At 41.7% G+C, this 23,188-nt stretch overlaps 1 protein-coding gene across 24 annotated transcripts in view; it reads right to left on the bottom strand.

Moving 5' to 3' along the window:
* The window catches only part of DST (dystonin), a 518,621-nt gene that overhangs the window by 247,185 nt on the left and 248,248 nt on the right, over nt 1-23,188 (bottom strand). For 13 of the 24 annotated variants that reach the window (XM_070777738.1, XM_070777762.1, XM_070777761.1 and 10 more), the window contains 3 exons: nt 9,164-9,253; nt 6,862-6,939; nt 4,544-4,636 (listed from right to left, as the gene is read on the bottom strand). In XM_070777738.1, coding sequence (XP_070633839.1) covers nt 4,544-4,636; nt 6,862-6,939; nt 9,164-9,253 — 261 coding nt within the window. Of the gene's footprint in view, nt 1-4,543; nt 4,637-6,861; nt 6,940-8,537; nt 8,637-9,163; nt 9,254-23,188 lie in introns of all 24 variants that reach the window. The other 11 variants (XM_070777732.1, XM_070777740.1, XM_070777736.1 and 8 more) reach the window with 1 other exon arrangement.

Genomic DNA, 23,188 nt, shown 5'->3' with positions numbered 1-23,188 from the left:
TGACAAAGGGACAATCACTGACCTGCACTTCCTTCCAGCCCCGCCAAACCCAGAAGCTGCCCCTCTTGAGGCCACTGCACACTGCTGTCTCCCCCGGAAATGGCTCCACTTCAGTCTCTGCCTGGTTAGCTGGCATTCATCTTGCAAAGCCTGTCTACAACATCAGGGGCAATTGCCTTTATTCTCTAAGACCTTCCTAATCCTACCGAAACACATCCTCCTCTACATCCCTACTTTTATTTATACTGTGACAGATTCAGCAGCCCAGATTATAGTCAGTATTACAAACATTCTCCCAATAGACAGAGCAACACTCTTCCATCATCTCCAGGAGACAGACTGGGATCTGGGACCCTTTGTTGCAATACTTGCACCTGAACAAACCTCTCCTGAGCAACAAAATACAAAGAAACTATATGGGACTGAAACTGACTGCATGCAGCACAGTTGGGGCAAATTCTGGACAAAAGATACAAAGAGACCAAAAAACCCAACTGCCACTTCTGAAGAGCCCAGAGCAAAAGCAGAGGCCAGGAGCAAAAGCAAGGTATTGCGCATGCCCCCTGCACACACCACCACCAAAGGGGTGGGCACACCACCTGGGCCACGCCTCCAGCCAAGCCCCGGTCAGGCCCCCACCCTGACCCCACGTGGGTCAGGCCCCCACCCTGACCCCACGTGAGGAAGGTGCTCACCCCACCTTGGGGACTGAGCAGGGAACCTGTTCTCACTTCCCATGCTGCAGGCACAAGCCCCCAGAAAGCCCTGCCTGAATTTCTTATCTGGCCTCTCATCAACTGCTATTGATTAAGGAGGCCAAGAACCCTAGTCCATCACATAGTATCCTGGACTTAGCATAGGGTAACTCACACAAGATTACTGTCCTGGCAACACTAACCTTCAGACTGCCCAACTATAACAGACAGTCAATTTGTGATGCTCAAATAAATATTTTTAAATCAATCAATAAATTGGTCTTCTGAAATCATTTCCCTTATTTATATAAAGTATAGAGAAAAAAGGCCCCGTCACATTGAGTGAGGACAATTACCACTGCTATAAATAGCCTTCTGTCTTGGCATAACAAGTAAAACCATTCTAATCTTAAATTATCATAGGACTAAAAGTATTTCTTTAAATAAAAAAGAACATTTCTATTTTATACAAAACACTGAAATGTTCCATTTTAAATAAACCTTGGTCTAATTTTTAAATACTGGTGATAATCTAACAGTCATAATATCTTGTAATTCAGGTCCTAAAATACACTGGGTTTCATAAAATATGCCACAGTATCATACTAGAAGCAAAACCCTTGGGAGTTTGGGATTAGCACGTGCATTAACTATTATATATCGAACGGATAAACACGGTCCTCCTGTATAGCACATGGAACCATACTCAGAATCCTGTGATTAAACCATAATGGAAAAGAATATGGAAAATACTGTGTGTGTGTGTGCGTGTAAAACTAAAACATTTGGGGTACAGCAGAAATTAACATGACATTACAAATCAACTATATTTATATAAAAAATACATTTAAAAAAAAGAAACAGAACTGATGTTGGTACTTTTTTGGCTGATCCTCCTCTCTCCTCCAAAGACACTTTATATAATTCTTTTTTGAATGATTCTTTGCTTTCCATTTCTTTCAACTTAGGGTCTAAACACATTGCCTCTAATTTCCAACCAGTTACATTTCGGTCTGTTACTTTCTGGTTTCTGCTCTCGGGAACTTGAATGGACCTTCCCCAAAACTCCCGGGGTCTTCCCAGTCGAAACTACCAACCTGCACTCACTCTTAACTCTGTCAGGCCCTCTGGGAGCATTCCTCGCTGCCCACTGTTCCCCTTCTACTTGAAATTCTCTTCCCTGGTTTCATCAATGCTACATTTTCTTGTAGCTATAACAAGAAACGAAGTCCATGTTTCTCTTATTAGGAGAATTCTGGTAAAACCGACTATAATCCGGGGTGACGAATCCTTCTCAATATAAATAAAGAGAAGGACGAGGGGGTTCTGCAAGACCGGGAAGGTGCTGGAGAGAAAGCAGGCGGTCACCGACGCCGGCCAGCTGCGGGCCGGGCCCCTCGCTCCTTCTGTGTCGCCAGGTGGATGGTCTCCCCCAAACTTCCGTCCTCTCTCTCTGCTCTTCTCCACTGGCCCCTCTGAAGGCCCCCTCCTCTCTGACAGACTCAGGACCCTTGCCTTCTGGAGACCCCCAGGTTTATCCGCAGCACTTCTGACTCCCTGGCTCTGCTCTGCCCCCATCTCAGCTGCTCGGCAGACAGAAGCCAGGGGACCCCACCACACATGTCAAGCCCACCAACGCTGTGCCCTTTTCCTCTCCCCTCACCTCCACCTTCCCCAGCTGTCTGCCGGCTTTTTACCTCTGGGTTTAACGGCTCAGCGGCATCCTTAACCACCCCCTCCAAGTCCATCCTGTCTTCTTCCAAAACACCACCCTGGATTCACCTTTTCTTCCGCGCCCGAGTCCTGGCCTTCAACACCCTGTTCTGAGGGCACCACCTCCACCTCTCCTCTCATCTCCTTGACCGTGGCCTGTGGTCATTTGTTTATTTTACTGGAGTCCATATAGAGTTCTAAAACATCATTTTTCAGGTGCAGGATGGTTGGGTGACTTGCTCAATGTCTTCACGGCCACAGATAAAAGAACTGACAATGACACTCCCTCCAGAGCCTGGGTGCCCCCCAACTCTGACATTCAAAATCCAGACACAGCCTGTATCATCAGTTGTTGGTAACAATGGGACTGTTTCTAAAGGTCTCCTGCAGTTTCAACCCTAAAAGTTCTGGATCCCTGGGAAAGTTGCTGAGCAACTCCACGTGAATTCTGCTTTTTGGCCCATTCTAGTTAGACTTCACCTGTTCTGATAACGAGGTTTCAGGTCTGGAGCCAGGCCCCAAACCCTGCCTTGCTCGGTACCCTAGGTCCCCGAAGGACAGGGCCTCTAGTGATGAGGGTCCCTGACTCCAGCTCCCAGTCATCAAGCCCGCTGAGCGGACATTCGCCTAATATATCTGTATTAGCTGCTGTGTCGGCTGGCTGGCTGACACCCGGTTACCTGGTCTCCTGGTCCCTGGGTCCTCTCCTCTGATGTTCTAGTGCCTACCCAAGTCCTGGAACCTATAAGATTCTACTTCCTATAGCTGTCCATATATGCCAGATTTAGCCTGTTCCCAAATGAGCCCCAGGTACATTATTTCCACCATTCCCCTATAAACCCTGTACCCCACTCAAATTTTTTAAATATTAGAAATAAGTCTTCTTTCTCCCAAGATGTGGTCAAAACCACAGCTCCTCTCTGAAGCCGGCAAGCCGTGTCTTCCTCCTCCAAGGCCCGCCACACAGCCATCAATCAGTGGACGTGCCGCGTGCCCACCAATACGACACTCCACGGTCACCCAAGGGATTGATAAACCAAAGCAAGCACCAAAAGTAGGACTCACTTTAAATCAAATGCAGATTATTTTTTAATGTATCATTTTACAAAAACCAAAGGATCAAAAGCAGCCTTTTATTGGCAATTAGATAATAATTCATAGTAATAAATTTGCCTTTGCTGCTGCTACTGCTCTGTGCGACCCCATAGACGGCTCCCCACCAGGCTCTCCCGTCCCTGGGATTTTACGCTCTTAAATCCCGTTTGAGAAAGTACAAGGCCACAGGAAACACGGATGGCTCCAATGCAGGGAATCTCTCTGTGAGAACGACACTGCCACCTAGCGTCTACAACACCAGGAGAAAGCGGCATGTTCAGAAACCGCAGGATCGAGGAAATCCACTCCAGGTCAGGACTGAGTCCTAACATTTTTATGCATCTAAGTCAGGTAATGTTGGCCAACAAACAAAAAAAAATGTCTACATTCAATAAAAGGAATCTCTGTCTTTCAACTTTGGAGATAACAAGCACTGTTCTAAAAACATTCTAAGCTTTTCAACAACAGGATAAAGGGCACCAAGCCCATAAGCGGCATGTTTCTGAGGGGAGCAATACAAATATATTGTTTAGGAAACAAAGTCCGAATATCGTATCATTTACATACAGCATCTTTAAAAAAAACTGATACAAATGAGCTTATTTACGAAACAGAATCAGATGCACAGACTTCAAACACAAATTTATGGTTACCCAAGGGGAAAGGGTGGGGACAGATAAATTAGGAGTCTGGGATTAATAGATACATACTACCAAACATAAAATAAATAATCAGCAAGGACCTACTGTAGAGCACAGGAAACTCTAATCAAAATTCTGTAATAATCTATATGAGAAAACAATCTGAAAAAGAATGGATATATGTACATGCCTATGAATCAATCGGCTGTACTCCTGAAACTAACACAACATTGTAAATTAACTATACATCAATATAAAATAAAAACTAAATTAAAAGAGAAACAAAGTGAAATTTATTTCCCCCTGTTGGATGTGAATGCATAATTCACCCTTCACCTGAATCACTTGAAAACCAGCAATGAGGTTAAAAGAAATGACAATTAAGAAAACTGGGCTTACCTGAAAGTGCAAAATTATTGTCCATATTAATCCCAAAGTCAATTTGGGATTTCCATCTGTTATGTCATCATTTCTAATATTCACTAATTTCACCTGTTTTGTATACGAAAAGAGAAAACAAAACGCTTTTCAAGCAGCACGAGTTATTTTTACCTACATAAATGATTCTAAATTACAGATAAAAAGAAGCCTGAATAATTTTAATACCAATAATCCTTTAAAATACTGTTTTACCCCTAACCCCACTCATCTTAGGCTGCAAATTACAGAGGAACAACAAAGCCAAAATGTTTCTTTTCTACAGCAAGCACTGAAAGTACACTTGTCAAAACAAAATCACTGTTCAAGTAAGAAGTCCTAAAGACCTAAGTTTTTAAACTAGAAATAATAGTCTTTTGAAAATAAGTGTTATTTTATAATTAAGTAGGAAACTATTCTGAACCATCAAATAATTTTAACAATTTTATCACACTTCTATCCCAAAGAGTGTAAAAAAGAAATCTAACATTATTATTCCATTTGTCTACCATAGACTGCTACCAGGATAAGGAACTATGTAAGTCACTGGACATTTAGCAGACTGTTCAAAGCTTTAAAAATAATATGCCAGTAATAACCAGATTTAAAGTTCATCAACTGTCAAATTATGCATTCAGATAAATTAATGCAATAATGATAACTAACACTTCCTGGAAAAATAATTAAATATCATGAATGATACCTAACATTTTACTTCCTGGACAAATCACTACCAAAAATATTTTGACAAGGAGACATAATTAACCATTAATCTTCTGGAAATTTCCACTAGAATTAAGACTAGTAAGGCAAATACCAATAACACTTAAAATATAACCACTGAAAAAAAAATATATATATAACCACTGAGTATTTGCTGTGGCTGCTAAGTCGCTTCAGTCATGTCCGACTCTGTGCGACCCCACAGACGGCAGCCCACGAGGCTCCCCTATCCCTGGGATTCTCCAGGCAAGAACACTGGAGTGGGTTGCCATTTCCTTCTCCAATACATCAAAGTGAAAAGTGAAAGTGAAGTTGCTCAGTCATGTCTGACTCTTAGCGACCCCATGGACTGCAGCCTACCAGGCTCCTCCGTCCATGGGATTTTCCAGGCAAGACTGGAGTGAGCTGCCATTGCCTTCTCCGAGTATTTGCTAGAATTTACTAACTAAATTTAGTAACTAAAAGCACTATGATGTTCATAATAAACCAACTAAAGGACTAACAACAGTTTTTCCTTCTCTTCCTTACCCTCTCTTCTCTTTTTTCCCTCTCCATAAAAAAGCAAAATTGTTGCCACCTCTGATTTCTCAGTTTTCAGTTGCTTTCAATTCTCCTGAGTTTCACTGTCTCCTCCTTTTTTCTACTAACTGAAAGCTACCAATTACTTGGCTTATACCATTTTAATCACAGTAAACCCAATCAAGATCAAATCCAATTCGGTGTTCATTTTTCTCCCATGATTTCCTCTGAAACCTTAAGCGAGTTGGGGACTGTTGTCAGAACTGTTTCATTTTTAACCGCTTCTAAATCATCCAGTTGTACCTGCTTTTAAAATATGAACTACTGCCTCCTCACTACTACATTTTAAAAATAAACACATGCAAAGTTTTTTTTTAATATTATATAAACTATCTTTTATAAAAATAAGGCAATTTTGTAAAGTGAGTCTAAAAAATATTCTCTCCCTACTACTAATAACTGTTCTTTGACATTCTTAACATTCTGTTGCTACTAAAATGTCGCTAACTTCCCAGGCAAAAGCATTACAATTCTAATAGAAGGAAAATCAGTAGCTGTTATTCAGATGGTAATGTAGCCACTTATAATTCCTCTGGGCTTACACCTACGATTAATTTTCTTTTCTTTGGAACAAACGTTTAAAAATATTTTAAAATATCAGTCTCACAAAAGCACAAGTTTAATGCTTAGGAAAGTGAAGTCGCTCAGTTGTGTCCGACTCTTTGCAACCCCATGGACTGTAGCCCGCCAAGCTCCTCCAACCATGGGATTTTCCAGGCAAGAATACTGGAGTGGGTTGTCATTTCCCTCTCCAGGGGATCTTCCCGATCCAGGGATCGAACCCAGGTTTCTGCATGGTAGGCAGACTCTTTACTCTCTGAGCCACCAAAGAACCTCTGTTAATGATTATTAAATCATTATCAAATCATATTAAATGTTAATGACTAACTCAAAGTCAAATTTAACCTGTTCGTTCCCTGTCATGGTCCTATGCAGATTTATTCAGTCACACATATGTTGTATTATATGATTACAGCTTTGAAATTCAAACATCATACCTGGCGTCTTTTCAAATAGTCAAGTGCAATTTGTACATTCTGGAGTCTGTGAAAACGCATCCGACCCTTCTCTCTGGGCTAAGAAGAGAAAAATGCAGGGTATGAAAAACATTATATTTTCTGACACCATTGACCATGCTAAATATACTGAATATACTATATAAATACACTGCATGCTCGTCATACTGTCAAAAATTTACTGTTTGGGGAAACCCATTAAATTTTTAATGATATTTTCATTTTTTTGAATTACCTGAGATTCAATGTAAACTAGGGATTTTTCTGAATATGTTTTATTTAAATAGATCCTTTACTATGAATATTTTATTTAAACAAACGGAAAAGAGAAAGTATCACAGAATATACAGACATTTCATATTCACTAAACTACACGTCTAGCCTACAATTATTTAGCTATGGATGCACGCAAAAAATTAAATACCATTCCCCATTTGCCTTCTTAATAAACTCTAACTCAAGAGGGTTTTTTAATTATACATGTATGGCATGTTAATGAAAATGAGGTAAAGTAGCATGCAGTTAGTATAAAAACCACCAAGAAGGAGAAAGGCAGTAAAGGTTTACTTAGCCATGATACAGGAGAGAGAAAAGCAATTAAAGCCATGTAATATATTTCCTCTTTATTTTATTTTCGTTTTTGCACACAATCGGTTGGACTCTAATAGTCTGACACTGCCTGGGGATGGACGTGATGACGTGCTGTGTCAGGGAACCTGACAAACCATAATTCTTTTCCTTGATGCCGTTTCCCGTAAGAAACGTTACAAGTCAGCAGAAGGAAAACATAAGGAAACAGAGCTGAGAAAATGGTCAACAAAAATACAAAGGATGGAGCTGATAACTGACCACATAAAATCTTCCAAAGGGAAAAAAAGAAAACTGAGAGCTGAGCTGAAATGTGACTAGGTTGCTGAAGCCAAAGGCAGCAGAATTAAACAGACGGCGGACCCCAGACTGGGGAAATAACCCCATATAACAGGAGAAATGATGGCGATGAATCCCCACTGCATCCACAAAACACACGTTCCAGTGAGAACAGGGGGCTCTGGGGATATGATGACCAAAGAAGCGCATCTGTCCTGCAGAGGTAGGCTCAGATGACTGAGTGCCACAGGGGTGAAACAGCTCTGTCAGGAGCCTGGCATTTAAAACATCCTCCCCAAATAAAATGAGACAGATAAGGCAGGCAGAGAATGTCTGTCTAATACCAACTGCCAATAGGCATGACTTAAAGCATAGTCTTAAATATAAAATAAATGTCCATACGTTCCTTCCAATAAAGCAATGAGCAGTTATGTCTGAAATATGAATTTCAAAAGTGGAACTGATGTGCATAAAAATTAGCAGGCTGGTTGTAACTGTAAACCTTCACACTTATACAAAAGGTATATAAACTTCTTTAGCTCAGATGCCATCCTATAGTTTAAGCACATATGTTCAAATACCATGCAATGCATAGAGATACAGAAATAAATTTAAAGAGAAAATATGTCCTTTGTCCAATCTGTTGGTCCACACACATCCACCTCCCTGTGGGTCTTTGGGCCTTTGCACCATTTTCTAAACAGGAGCCAGAAGCCGTGGGTTACTCTACGGTGTTAGCGCTCACCGCACTGTACCGGCTAGGTTAGTCGAGTTACGGGGGCGACACCTACCCCCTTATCCTCATCCTCCACATCCTCATGCCGTTCATACTCGCATGCTTCTGAGGCACTCACCAACCGTAAGGTCTTCAAAAAATCTCGCTCCCTTGGCTAATGAATATAACAGACAGAAGACAGGACAGCAAATACACAGACAGACCAGAAATGAAAAGAAGAGCATGAACAGAACATAATGAAGGAGACCGGGTAACCGAGAGGGGGAGGGATGTTCACAAAAAAGGAGATGACACCTGTGGAGGGGTTAGACCATCTGTCAGAAAGCGGTGCTTATTCCCTTGCTATTGGTGAGTCTTTTAATAGGGGGTTATATTATGCATCCAAATTCTGCTAAGCATTAAAAAAAAAAAAAAAAAAAAAACCCAAGGTAAAAAGAACAGCAGTAGTATTTTAATTTACATAAGCAAGGTCATCAAAGTGTTTCCATCTCCCAAATGCACACCATTTAAAGTCTGAAAATGCTTTAGAATCTAACCAGAACTCTTCTTTCCAGCGGAATTCATAGCAGCTCACAAGACGGATGCTGCAAAAATCTGAATAGTTTGTGCCAAAAACATACTAGGTCATACGCAAAAAGGACCACACGTTCCTCCAAATAAATTATGAAATTTAAAACTTACCAAGGTGTCTCCGGAAAGAACCTCCAAAAGAGAAATCAAATTGTGTCCGTCCCTCAAGTCTTCATAGAGATCGTTCACGTGTTTTCGAACCTATGTACAGAAACACAATTTAAAATATTTGGTTATAGAACTTGGATTATCCTTAACACCCGAACAAGAAAGTGGACGAGGAGAAAACATTCCCCATGTGTTCATTCATGAGGTGTTTTACACGGGCCCTGACCTGAATCACGATTCCTGAGACAGAAACCAGGGACACCTTAACAAGCTGAGTGTTGAGCCCCCCAGCCCCGAGTTGGTCTTCCTGATCTCTGCATCCCAAAATTCAAGATGCCAGAGGCACGCCCTCCACATGTTAAAAATCCAGAGATGCAGCCTGGGTAAAAGGTCCATGAGACTCTAGGTACTACTTCTGAAAATTCCTGTGAGTCTATGATTATCTCAAAATTAAAAGTTTTTTAAAATATATGTGAGGTTATAAGGCCTCTACTCAAGATTTCTCTGCACAGCATAAATTTTCCTGTGGTGAAGGGTTTTCTTTTCTTTTTGAATAGCTTCTTTTTAAATTTTCTATTGGACTACAGTTAATTTACAATATTGTTCTTGATTCAGGTACACAGCAAAATGGTTCAGTTATATATATATCGATTCTTTTTCAGTCTTTTCCCAATCAGGTTACTGCAGGGTACTGAGCAGAGTTCCCTGTATGCCCTTGCTGATTATCTATTTTATATACAGTAGTGTGTGTATGTTAAACCCAACCCAATCCATGGGAGGGATAAATCACATAACCACACTCACAGTAACTGACAGTTAGCAAGGATGGTTTACGTTTGAGTTTATAGCTCAAACCACCAAAGACTTCCCCAAAGCTCTGCTTTTCCCACAGAGGGACACCCCTGGCACACGCAGTCAGTTTCGACCGGACAGACATGGTCAGAGCAGGTCGCAAGCGCGGCTGTCCCACGGCGGGCAGGCCCACCCCACCCTGCTCCCCTGGGCTGATGCTGGGCTGTGCTACTTCGCGAGCCGAGGACGGGGTCCACAAAGGCAGAGACCAGCATCCCCCACAGCATGTGGGCACGGGCCTGCGGGCCCCATCTGCGTGGACACACACTCTGGAGGTTTACACGCAGGAGTCAAGCTTCTGTGCACGTGCAAAGTGTCATGTGACTAAACAGCAGAAAGAAACAAAAAGATCCAAAGTATGGTCAAAACTTTCCGACTCCAGAGCAACCAGCAAGAAAGGGCCTAACGTAAACTGGAAGCCAGCCTTTGATGGTTAAGATTTTCGGGTCTAAAAAAGCAGCTTGCTAAGTCGCTTCAGTCGTGTCTGACTCTGTGCGACCCCATGGACTGCAGCCTACCAGGCTTCTCCATCCATGGGATTCTCCAGGCAAGAACACTGGAGTGGGTTGCCATTTCCATCTCCAAAAGCAGTTTAAATACCACTAAATTTTGCTCTGCAGTGACCTAAATGGGAAGGAAATCCAAAAAAAAGAGGGGATACATGTATACATATTGCAGATTCACTTCGTTGTAAAGCTGAAACTACCGGGACATTTTAACTAGTTGTCGTCATTCACCGCTCAGTCGTGTCCGACTCTGCGAACCCCATGGACTGCGCCACGCCAGGCTTCCCTGCCCTTCACTGTTCCCCGGAGTTTGCTCAAACTCATGTCCATTGAGTCCATACCCCAATTTTAAAATCTTCCAATTAAAAAAAAATTTAATACTACTAAATTTTATTATCTTAACTGACTACATGCTTTACAGTATGATTTACTGTCAGAAACTATTTGTAATTAGTGAAGGATAAAATTCCCTTAAGAGTTTCATATCAAACTTATTCAGCTCCTATGACTAGTATTTGGGGACTTTCTGCCTAAGTCACAGTACTTTTTAATATTCAACTAATATTCATTTACCCATCTATGCATCATTAATGACAAATAATGTAAGCATTACACTCAGGCCTAATAGCTCTAAGTAACTACTAATGCCAATAGAACCTATAAAATGACCAGCAAAACTGAAACAGTCAGATTATTTTTAACCAAGTGTTCCCATTTTCACAAGTTGGTATTTTTATTTTGATTTCCCAATACCCAAGGAATATCAGCTGACTCTTTGGTGTCACAAGATAATTATATAATAGTAAAAGCAAGCTTAAAAATAATTCATTTTTCTAAAAAAAAAAAAAAAGGAGCACATCATAACACATTTCAGACAGTCCTATTTAGAAAAGCTATAAAAACCTAAATAAGGTACAAAGAGAGTATTCCTTCCATTAAATATTTACCTTCTATTAAATAAATGGCATTAAATGACATTCCCCTGAACTACTCAATTACATTTCAGAGATGAGCCAATTTCCAAGGATCTTTTCAGGAAGAAATCTGTGATATACATAACACACACATGTGCAGACAAGCACACATGTGAAATGAATGCTAATACTCAATTTTCTACTCACATATCAGAGTCCTGTAAGAACTGACGTGGTCTCATTCCAAGCCATGAGCTTGAATGTAAGGCTAAGGGCCCACTTAAAAACAAGATGTCCATGGATGGACGTATGGATAAAGAAGACACACAGTGGAATGTTACTCAGCCACTAAACAACAGAGACCTTCAGGGAATTAGACTAAGTGAAATAAGTCAGACAGAGAACAAATGCTGTATGATTTCACTTATAAGTAGAATCTAAAAAACAACAAGTGAGCAAACAAAACAAAAATCATAGATACAGAGAACAGAATGGTGGTTGCCAAGGGTTGGGGCTCAGGAGTGGGTGAAACAGGCGAAGCAGATCACAAGAAACAAACTTCCAGTTATAAAATAAATAAGACATGGGGATGTAGTGTACAGCAGGGTGACTGTAGTCAATAGTATTGTATCACATACTTGAAAGCTGCCAAGAAACCAAGTCCTGAAAGTTAACTTTGGAGATGAATGGTATTATAACTAGAATTTTTTATCATCTTGTAACATATACAAATATCAAATCATGATGTCATATACCTGAAACCAATATAATGTTATCTGTCAACTATACTTCAATTAACAACAACAAAAAAACAAGGCAGAAGAGCTAAGCTTGTGAATTTCATGCATATGTGTACATCTAAATCAATATACTCCTCTGAGTATCTCCAGTGTAATCAGAGAGTAGACTAATTCTTGAGAGCCTGAGCAGGAACACGAGAGACCACAGTTATATAAACAATATTATGCATCTCTTGACCCTGAGGCAGCTGTCGAATCTCTCAAAATAGACAAGTCTATCATGCAGGTCTGGCATCTTCAGAAGGGACAGTGGAAACAAGCGCACCGTAAGGATGCCCCCGCCCCGGGCAGGAACGAACAATCAAAGCTAAGAAAGCCACGCGCTCTTGGTCCCCTGTGCCCACCCGTGCCTGCCAGAGCCACACTTCAATCCAGATCCACTTCCTCTGTCTTTCTCACTCCAGGACGGTTAATGATGAGGTGTGATCAATAGCCAAGACGTGGCAACAGCCTAAATGTCCATCGACAGATGAATGGAAAAAGATGTGGTACATATATACAAAGGAATACGACTCAGCCATTAGCAAGAATGAAATAATGCCATTTGCAGCAGCATGGACGGACCTAGAGAGGATCACACTAAGCGAAGTATGTCGGAAAGAGAAAGACACAGACCACAGGGCACCTCTCCACGTGGAATCTAAAACGTGACACTAATGCAGCGATCTATGAAACATGGCTTCCCGGTGGCTCAGACAGTAACAAAATCTGCCTCTGAGGCAGGAGACCCAGGTTCTCCCCTGGAGAAGGAAATGGCAACCCACTCCAGTATTCTTGCCTGGAAAATTCCATGGATGCGGGAATCTCGTAGGCCTTGAATTACTTGCCATACAGCAGCAATTAACATAACGTTATACATAGTAGATTTACTTCAATTAAAATTTAAAAGATCAATTAATTAAAAATCAATTAGAAATCAATTTTTTAAAAGATGAGGTATGATTCTGAACACATATTTCACATAAAAGCAATTTCACAACTTGCTCTGCCAGACTGAACCCGACCATGGACATGAGGGAAACTTTCCACCACAAGGGGTCCTTTTCCACAACCACATTCATGCACCAATAAAGAAAAATTAAATCAGGCATGTTTAAAGAAGAAGATTAAGCCAAGCAAAACCAAGTAAGGGAAAGAGAAAACATTCTACGCAGAAAAAAGGATTTCAGCCATGCCTCTGCCGCAGGCCTCATGAACCAGCTACCCAACCTCTCGAGGCCTCCGTTTCCTCACCTGCAAATAAAGACTGAAAACAGAAGGCCTCGAGTTCAAACTAGGGAATGAGAATTCTGTGACCTGAAAATAAAACTGTTATCTTTTTTAAAAAAATCACTGTCAACTTAAAAGAGAAAATATGTAAAATGGAAAGCTGCTAAGAATTTTAGGAAGAAATACAGAAACAGATTAACTCAGCTTCTGTAATGCTTGAAAACATGCTGAGTCATTATTTATCATGGAATACTGCTTATCTTCCTTGTCTCAGGGGGACATTCTGAGGTTCCAGAGAAATACTGTGTATGAAAAATGCTACCTAAATGCAAGATACCATTATTTTCATCTTCATGACTCCATATAAAACAAATGCACCATTAGTAACAATAATAAAAATACATAAACGGACCTGACCCTGTGTAAGTGCTTTATAAGGAATGACTCATTTTCCTCACGACAAACAAACGAGATAGAAAAGGAATGCCAAGTAAAAACTAAATATCAGCATTATGGAAAATAAAAAGTAGAGTGTTACGAGGAAGGAGTGCTAATGGGCGAACTGAGTGTAAGCAGCTGAGGTCCTAGAGAAATACCCAGGCATGTGATCAATCGGGGTGAAAAAGGAAGGAAATAGTTCAGCTGCCACAGAAAAGCCTTTTATTCTGTCCAATGTCTGAGTCACAGACACGTGGCCTGGTAACTTTCCTTCACAGATGACTGCGAACTGCCAAGAGCTTCAACCTTCGGCTTTCACTTTTTAATAAAACATTCTTTCTTCTCATTTTGGATATTCTCTCCCTGTGGGACAGAAAGCTGTCTGAATAAATAGAGCTCGAGGAAATGATGAGCAAGTTGAAAGCACTCTGGGACACTCTGGGGTTAAATTATATAACTTGAATTACATAACAGGGATGAAGCATCTTTTTCTGTGTTTTCTGAATCCTATGGGATTCTCCCAGAATTTTGCAGGCTTTCTTAAAATGCGGTCCTGCATTGCACCTACAAGCTCACCCCTAGAGGGCGCTCATCTTTTGCTTAGGAGTTTTCCTAAGGAAGGGAAATACATGCGAAATGGGTGGGGTGAGACCCTGAACAAGGTCCTGCTGATGACACAAAAATATTCCCATTTTATTTCCGATAGAGAACAGAGTAGAGTATGCCGGGTCTTCATCATCGCAATGGCTTAACTGCTCAAAATAGCACTCTGGAATTTTTATTTTAGCTTGTAATTGCTTGATTTCAGGTGGGCTAAATCAAATTCAAGTCTGAAGATCGGGCTGACCTTCAGACATATAAACACAGTTGCTTATGTAATGCTTAAGGATGCCTTTTTCAAAAGTCTGACTTTTAGTGGTTGATGTCAATCTAGACGAAAATCTCACTTCCCATATTTATCCTTAGTGCTACTGTAGAGCTGCAGTTCATGTCAGCAAATATTTATTAAGCATTCCTCATATGCCAGGGTACCACTTCGCTTTTATTTTTTGGCCACAAAAATAAAAAGTGGTTCTTCACTGCATGAGGCAGGCTCTCTAAGTCACAGACTCAGTAGCTGCGGCAGGAGGGCTGAGACGCCCTGCGGCGTCTGGGGTCTTAGTTCTCCAACCAGGGACCAAACCCACACCCCTGCACTGGAAGTGGATTTTCAACCACTGGACCACCAGGCAAGCCCCTAAACTGACGCGAAGGGTGCAGACGTGGATAAAGAGCGCACGCCACCTCTTGAGGCCCACAGGCTGGGATGACAGAAACTTTGTGGGAGTCTGAGAAGGCCTCCCCCAAAGATGGGAGTGTCCCACCTGAAGTAAAGAACTGGACAGGGGGCCAGACGAGGGAGCTCCCAGCTCCGGGGAAGGACAGCGTCTGGGATGCCAAGGGGACAGGAGCGGGGATGGGGCGCAGGGGCAGGGCACGGGGGGCTGACCTCCTCCTGGGTACCGACAGCCTGCGCTGAGCAAAGCCAGCCGCTGAGCCCCAAGCAGAATGAGGACACACCATCTCTGAGCAACATGAAAGCTCCCACCCTGTCCTGAGCAAACCCAGAAAGAGCTGCTGGAGGTCCAGGCAATAGGCGAGGATGCAGGAAAGGCCGCTGGTGCGGGGCACACAGAGGCCACGCAGTCCCTCGTGAGCCCGGGGAAAGGGGATGCCCCCACCCCAGCAGCAAGGAGCAGACCACGGGCAAGGATGGCCAGGCCCCTCTTAGGGCAGTCCTAAAGCTGAAGGACACGCCACTCTGGCAAACAACCCCAAACTTTAGAAAGGCACATAAATAATAAAGGCTTGCCCCAAGACGGAGCACCTCGCAGCCTTGGGTGGAAAGAAACGGGAGACTCCGCTTCAGGCGAAACTACAAATGAAGATGTTATTCAAAGCAATTTTTTGATTCTGAACAAATACATTCAGGAAAAATAAGCAACCACATTCTTGGGAGTGAGCTCCTTACAAGTCCTACTTCAAAAATAAAAATAACCTGCCAATAAGTTACTACATCAATTATTGATAGGTAAATTGATGCTTTAAAAATGCACAGAAATGCTTCAAAACACTGCATTCGCTTTGGTAGGTGCCTTTTCTGAATGGTTGTTTATTACAAACTTATGTCAGTACTATTTCTTCAAGCATGGTGAAGAAATAAAACCACAGCTCAGACTCTTGCTAAATTACCATAAATTCTAATCTGGTTCAGGGAAATATAAAGGGTAAATATCATTATCTGATGTAATAAAAAGGTGGTCATGCTTTTCTCTAGGCAGTATGTTAGGTCGGCATTAAGGCAACTCATAATTATCTCCTTCAGTGGTTTCTAACCATAAAATAAAGACATTCATCACACATCTTAAGGTATTAATGAATAAAATAAGGAAGCATTTCAAACAACTCAGTTGTTGGCCCCAAGTAGTACCAATAATCTGTCTGTTCCATAAAGGACATGATTAGTTCTCAGACAAAGAAGACTTCTCTTTCAAGCTTTCAGATGGACAGTCGACAACCAATTTTAAAAAACCAAACAAAATCAAAAGGTTTTCTCTAGTCTTTCATCACGAGGTAGAACTACCGGTTGTTAAGTCATCTTTCTTACTGGTAAACACGTCAAGATGTGGGAGCTTTTTGATTATGGTTTTAACCCAGGTACTTCTGATTTTCTTCCGTATAATTTTACCACTGTCATAGGGACATTTATAAAAGAAGATTTCAACTTTTAGAAATTTTAAAGGATGAAATTATTTTCTGTAATAATTTGTGTGGGGTTTGGGTGGCTGGTTCTGGTTTAGTTTGGTCTGATGTGGGTCTACTTTTCCTTTCAGTTCTTCCCTTTTACAACAGAAAGACAGATAAAAATCTGTTTTTGCATGGGTCTTCCCCTTGGTCTGCACATCTTTTATGGCCTGCAGAACTGTATTATGTCTTGGTGCTGAACAATTATAAATAATGTAATTGAAGGAGAAAAATAAAATTCAGAAGTCAATTACTGTACATATTATTGTGTATCTGCCCACTGTTTGGGGGTTGGTTTTCATTAAGGATGTATTCTAAAGAGCCTCCATACTACAACGTCAAACAAAGGAGCCCTGGTTCACAAAGACGTTAGCATCATCCATTCCGTGTGAGCTTTACAAGGGGTGGCGGGGTAAGGGTGGGGGTTAGGTGCAGGATAGTCACTGAGCTCAAAGGCAGGGATGCTCGGCCGGACGATGTGGGTCTCTCCTTTCAATGTATCCAGTGCCCACCTGGCTCATACATGACACACGTCTTTCTTTAAACCATTTACCACTTCAAGAAATCATGGACAGTTTTCAATAAAAACATCAGGAAATGGGAGGACACCAATCATCTGCATTTTGACACTCATCTCTTTCCCGTTCACCTTCTTACAGTTTGGGCAAGAGGAAGCAAGAGCTGGGAAAGCGGGTGCCAGAGTCACTCAGCACTGACAAGGAATAATCAATGAGCTGGTCGGGGAAACAAAATTGATACAGATGTAAGCATGTGACTACAGTGATGTAACAAGACAGATAATGATTGCTCTGCAGAATATTATTATAAAAGCAACACACAATGTGAGCTCATACGTGCCAAGTCCTAAACACACGAAATGAGCCGATCTGACATACGGAGTCCACGCTCCACTATCAAAGTCCTATTACTTTATCACCAACATTTTTAACAAATTCCACTGTTTTCTCAAATTCTAGCTTTTACTGGAAAAGTTCTGAAACAGAATTGCACATGTTTTTCAATACAAATCATGTAAAAAATGTTTAACATTTTTTTCCCTTTTCTTGACCAACTTTATCTAGAAGTACTCTTTTTTTTTGGCCACGTCACAGTACATGGGATCTTAGTTCCTAACCAGGGACTGAACCCGTGTCCGTTGCATTGGAGGTGTCTTAACCGTTGGACATCAGGGAAGCACCTAAATTTTCTTTTTTTTAATTTTAACTTTCATTTAAAATTTAAGTTACAGACATGCCCAAAACTTACAACTAGTTCAAGAAATGTGTATTTCCTCCATGCTAATGCTAAGTCGCTTCAGTCGTGTCCGACTCTGTGCGACCCCACAGACGGCAGCCCACCAGGCTCCACCATCCCTGGGATTCTCCAAGCAAGAATACTGGAGTGGGTTGCCATTTCCTTCTCCATAAACCCCCACTAAATGACTCTCTGGTAAGGTATTCCCAATAAGGTAAGTTAGGTCAGGTTAACTATTAGAAACTGGAGACGAACTCAAGTAAATAAACCAGTCCCCAGATAAAAATAAGACAGCTCCTGGGATAAAGAAACGATCGGTCATTGCCTCCGAATTCCAAGTCACTTTATCACACTGATATTCTTCTTAACACCTGTCTGTTATCAATTTCAAAGAAGCTTTGATCACCGTTAGTGATTAGATGGAGTAACTGTGGGGGCTGGGTGTGGGAGGGAGGCACCCTGGGGCACCCAGGGGTCCAGAGAAGAGCTTTGAAAGTGAGAAAGAACATGAGGGCCTTCAGCAGTTGCTGGGCAGAGAGAGAAGAGTCCAAGAGAGGGGTCAGGGAGAGGGTCAGAACCTCCAACGACTTGGCAATTCTAACGCAAAGGCTTGCTGTGGCCCCTGCTTTCTGAATACCTCTGAGCTGAATCATCTCCTCTGGGGCTTGTGTCAAACGCCTGACCGGCTGTCAGAGCCCAGCCTGTTGCACAGTAATTCAACAGTGAAGTGGACACTTGTCCTGAATAGGAGCTGGCCTCTCTCCTTTTGGCACCATTTAAAATACCTTTTACAGGAACCCTCCTACACTGCTGGGAATGTAAACTGGCAACAGCCACTATGGAGAACAGTATGAAGGTTTCTTAAAAAACTAAAAATAGAGCTACCATATGACCCTGCAATCTCACTCCTGGGCATGTATCTGGGGAAAAAAAATCATCATTCGAAAAGATGCATGCAACCCTATGTCCACTGCAGCAGTATTTACAGTAGCCAAGACATGGCTATCTAAGTGTACACGGACAGATGAATGGATAAGAAGATGTGGTACATATATGCGCTGGAATACTACTCAGTCATTAAAAGGATGAAATAAGGCCATCTGCAGCAACACGAATGAACCCAGACATTATCATACTAAGTAAGTCAAACAAAGACAAATATATGTAGAATGTAAAAAAAAAAAAGATATAAATGAATTTATTTATAAAACAGAAAGAGACTCACAGACATACAAAACAAACTTATGGCTACCAAAGGGGAAAGGGGAGTTGGGGGACAAAGTAGGAGGTTGGGATTAATATATACACACTACTATATATAAAATAGATAACGACTTGTCTTGCAGTCCAGTGGTCAATATTTCACTTCCAATGGAGGGGGCAAGGGTTTGATCCCTGGTCAGAGAACTAAGATTTCACATGCCTCTTGGCCAAAAAAAACCAAAAAACAATAGATAATAAACAAGGTCCTACTGTATATAGCACAGGGAACTTTACTCAATATTTTGTAATAACCTGTAAGGCAAAAGAATCTGAAAAGTATATAGTATATGTATTCTATATATAATATATATAGAATATAATATAGAATATACAATATAATATATATTACATATATTATATTAAATATATATTATATTCTATATTATAGAATATACAATATAATATATTACATATATTAAATATATATTATATAGTATATTCTATATTTTATAATGTACTATATTCTATATATATATATATACACACACACTCTGAATCACTGTGCTGTACACTTGAAACTAACAAGATACTGTAAATCAACTACACTTCGATTTAAATTTCTTTTAAATACATAAAATAAAATTCCTTTTAGGACAACTGTTTATAGCAAAAAGAACCACAACCTCGGGGCACACAAAAAAGCAAAGGCCCCACCAAGCCCTCAAGGAGTCACTTCGCCTCCTTTGTAGAGGACGATGAGCGAGGCTGTGCCAGCAGCTGGGATGGTGCCCGGTGGCAAGGCTCAGGACTGGGAGGTGGGGAGACCTCTGCAGGCAGCGGGGCTGGGGCTGAGGGTGCCACTCTGGGCGGGGAGCCGGCCAGGAGGGCCGCCCTGGGTCACACCGGCGCGGGCACTGCCCGTGTGCCGTTCGGAGCACTGTGCTTCCAAGAGAGGGATGACACGAGCCGTGGCTTCATGTCTTTTTAAGTCTTGAGGACTAGAAAATCTCAGGGTCTCTCAGGAGCGCATGTTAAGGTTCTGAGCCCTTTAAAACCCTGCGATGCTCTCTGATACTCCACATGCAACTGATTCACCCTTCTTTACACATAAGCCCAGGTCCTCGAGTCCTTACAAGTAAACAGCTGAGAACAACTGGCTGCATCCTCTTCACTAAACCTCTGAAGCAACCGGGATTAGGACAGGACAACTGCCGCAGGGAGATGAGCATGGAGACTATTTTTAAAGACACCCCCAGATCATGCGATCCCACTGCTTCTGCTCCCGACCACGCTGAAACCTGCCCCCTGTTAAAACGTTTCCTTCAATCCAGATGAAACTCCAAGGCCCCCAGACCCAAACATGTGGGCAGAATCATAAATATTGGTTTATCCATCACTGATAAAGAAAATTTTTGACACATGTTGTATACGCTGTTGTTGAAAAGAATCTCTGCCACAGAATTATACCTTCTGTGGAAAGATTCAAGCTTAAAAAGCTGGCATCAATTTCTTCAAAGTGATCACCTCCCAGGGATGGAGCGGGAGGCTGGGCTTAGCAGATGTAAGCTATTATACACAGGCTGGACAACAACATGGTCCCACTGTATAGCACAAAGAAGTGTATTCAACATCCTATACACCATAAAGGAAGAGAATGTGAAAAAGTATGTGTGTGTGTATGTGTGTGTGTGTGTATTCTTTTTATGGAATATAGATATGTAAAGATACAGAGTATATATAGATACATATAGATACATAGCTGAATAATTTTGCTGTACAGCAGAAATTAACAGTGTAAATCCAATATACTTAAATTTTTTTTAAAAAAAGGACTACCTCCTAAATGACACTGCAATTTTACCAAATTTCCAGATTTCAAACTGCTCAGCAGAGACCTGTGGACCACGGACGTTCGACAGTTAGTCCTCACAGGCATTCATGACCAGAATCAGAGGCGATACCCACGTACGCCGCCTACTAAAGCCTAAAATCTAAGCGGATCTTATTTTTCCTCCAGTCCCTGTTCTGAACATCCTCTCTTTTAGACAGATAAGAGACCACCTTGAAACACAGGGGCCACGTGTGCAAAGGTGAAGTGGGGACACAGCTGCGGTGCCCTGCAGCACACACGCGCCCCAGCGCCTGGGCGGGACAGCTGCACTTCCAACCCCGAGGGCTGAGAGAGCTGGAAAGGAATGTCGGATGGACAGTGGCGGTCTCTGCTTGCACTTGAGGTATTCTTTCTACCCGAAATGCTGTTCTGTCCCCACTCCTCTGGCTACTGAATCTTGCTCTTTCTTCAAGGTCAAACTCCAGTGTCACCAAAACCGTGAAAGCATCCTTCCTTTGCCCTCCCGTATTCCTTGGCTTATACCAGGGCACCGACCATCCTTTTCCTTCAAGAAGAGTTTTATGTACATGATAGCACAAGCGTAAGCCCCTTAAGAGGACAGAGTCTTAGGTCCTCATTATAAATGCTTCGTGCTTCACACAGTACCCTTCATACAGCAGACAAAGAAGTTCTGTTCAATAAATAAAAGACGAGCCATCTGTACTTTGTCTGTGACCTTAGCCATGCCTTCAGCTGTGGGCTCCTGAGTGCCTGCCTGGTGATGGGGAAGAAAAGAGAAACTCAGGACACAGAATCATGAACTCCATCACCCACTTCCCAGAGGGAATCTGTCTCTCCTGCAGGGCCCACCAGGGCATCTGTGACAATCGGTACCTGGCACTGTGTCCTCTCATACAGCTGGAGCTAAATAATGCTGCTCAATGACCAACACACAGAGGGAAACCTCCACTCCTGCACCAAATCCTCTAAGTGTTCCTCTTGACCCATCCAAACTGACCTGGGAAGTGACTGCCAGAATGGAGTTCAGGTAAACCAAGTTTTAGGACTTAAACAAGAATCTTTTTTTAAAATGCTTTTTTAAAAAATTGACATATAGATCAATGGAACCCAACAGAGTCCAGAAATAGACACATATTTATGGACAATTGTTTTTTATTTTTTCTCACCATACCGTAACACACAGCATGTGGAATCTTAATTCCCCAAGCAAGGATTGAACCTGCGCCTCCTGCATTGGAAGAGTTTTAACCAATGGACCTCCAGGGAAGTCCTAACAATTGGTTTTTCACAAAAGAACAAAAGCAATTCAGTGTTGAATCTTTTCCACAAATGACGCTGAGAAACTAATATTCATCATGCAAAAGGATTCATTTGAACCTTTTCTTCCAAATGGATCAGAGACCTAAATACTGTATGAGAGCTAAAACTATATAACTCACACGCCCTTTGAGTTACTGAGTGGCAATTTTGTTTGCACACAGGACATGCTTACTACACTCATCAGAATTCACCAGGAATTAAGAATAAGAACAGTGCCCAGAATATAAGACAGGAAGTCAGGCCGTTCCAATCTGGAGGTACACACAATGAAAATACACTTAAAAGGACTTATGATTTGTATTTATTAAAAATAGTTTCCAAAGTAATCAATTAATAATTAAACCATTATATTAATTATAATACTAACGAGGCTAGAAAAACTGGCAATGCCAACCACTTTCACCTAAACAAAAAAGGAGATCTATATTAAAAGAGCAAAAAGCAAATGGAACAGCCATACTGAAAGGGCTACCCAGTGATGCAGCTGGGAAACATCTAATTTGAAGGACAAGGAGTACAATTCCATCAGCACGACTTACTGAACTCTTACTTGAAGCAGGTATCTCTTTCTTGACTCCATCTCATTCAAAAAGGGTTATCACAGAAAGAAAATCTTGCCTAAAATATGAAGCAATGTATTGAGTTGGCCTTTTCGAATGCCATTTTAAAAAATAAATCAAAGAAGGACGCACATTCAGCAGCTGTAAAAAATTAATAAATTAAAAGTTTTAAAAACCTCAATTAAATAGAGTCAGGTGGCCAGCAGGGGGCGCTCTCACCGTCTGTGATGACAGCGGAGCCCAGCAGGAGAAGACCCACCTTCCTAGCCGGCCAGGGCTCGGCCAATGAAAAGCCATGAGGTTTGTGTTAATTGCAGCGCACCCACCTCCTCTCCC

The sequence above is a fragment of the Bos indicus genome, chromosome 23, assembly GCF_029378745.1.
Source record: "Bos indicus isolate NIAB-ARS_2022 breed Sahiwal x Tharparkar chromosome 23, NIAB-ARS_B.indTharparkar_mat_pri_1.0, whole genome shotgun sequence".
Lineage (NCBI taxonomy): Eukaryota > Metazoa > Chordata > Mammalia > Artiodactyla > Bovidae > Bos > Bos indicus.
The sequence above is the reverse complement of the archived record's forward strand: the minus strand, read 5'-3'. Positions and strand labels throughout refer to the sequence as shown.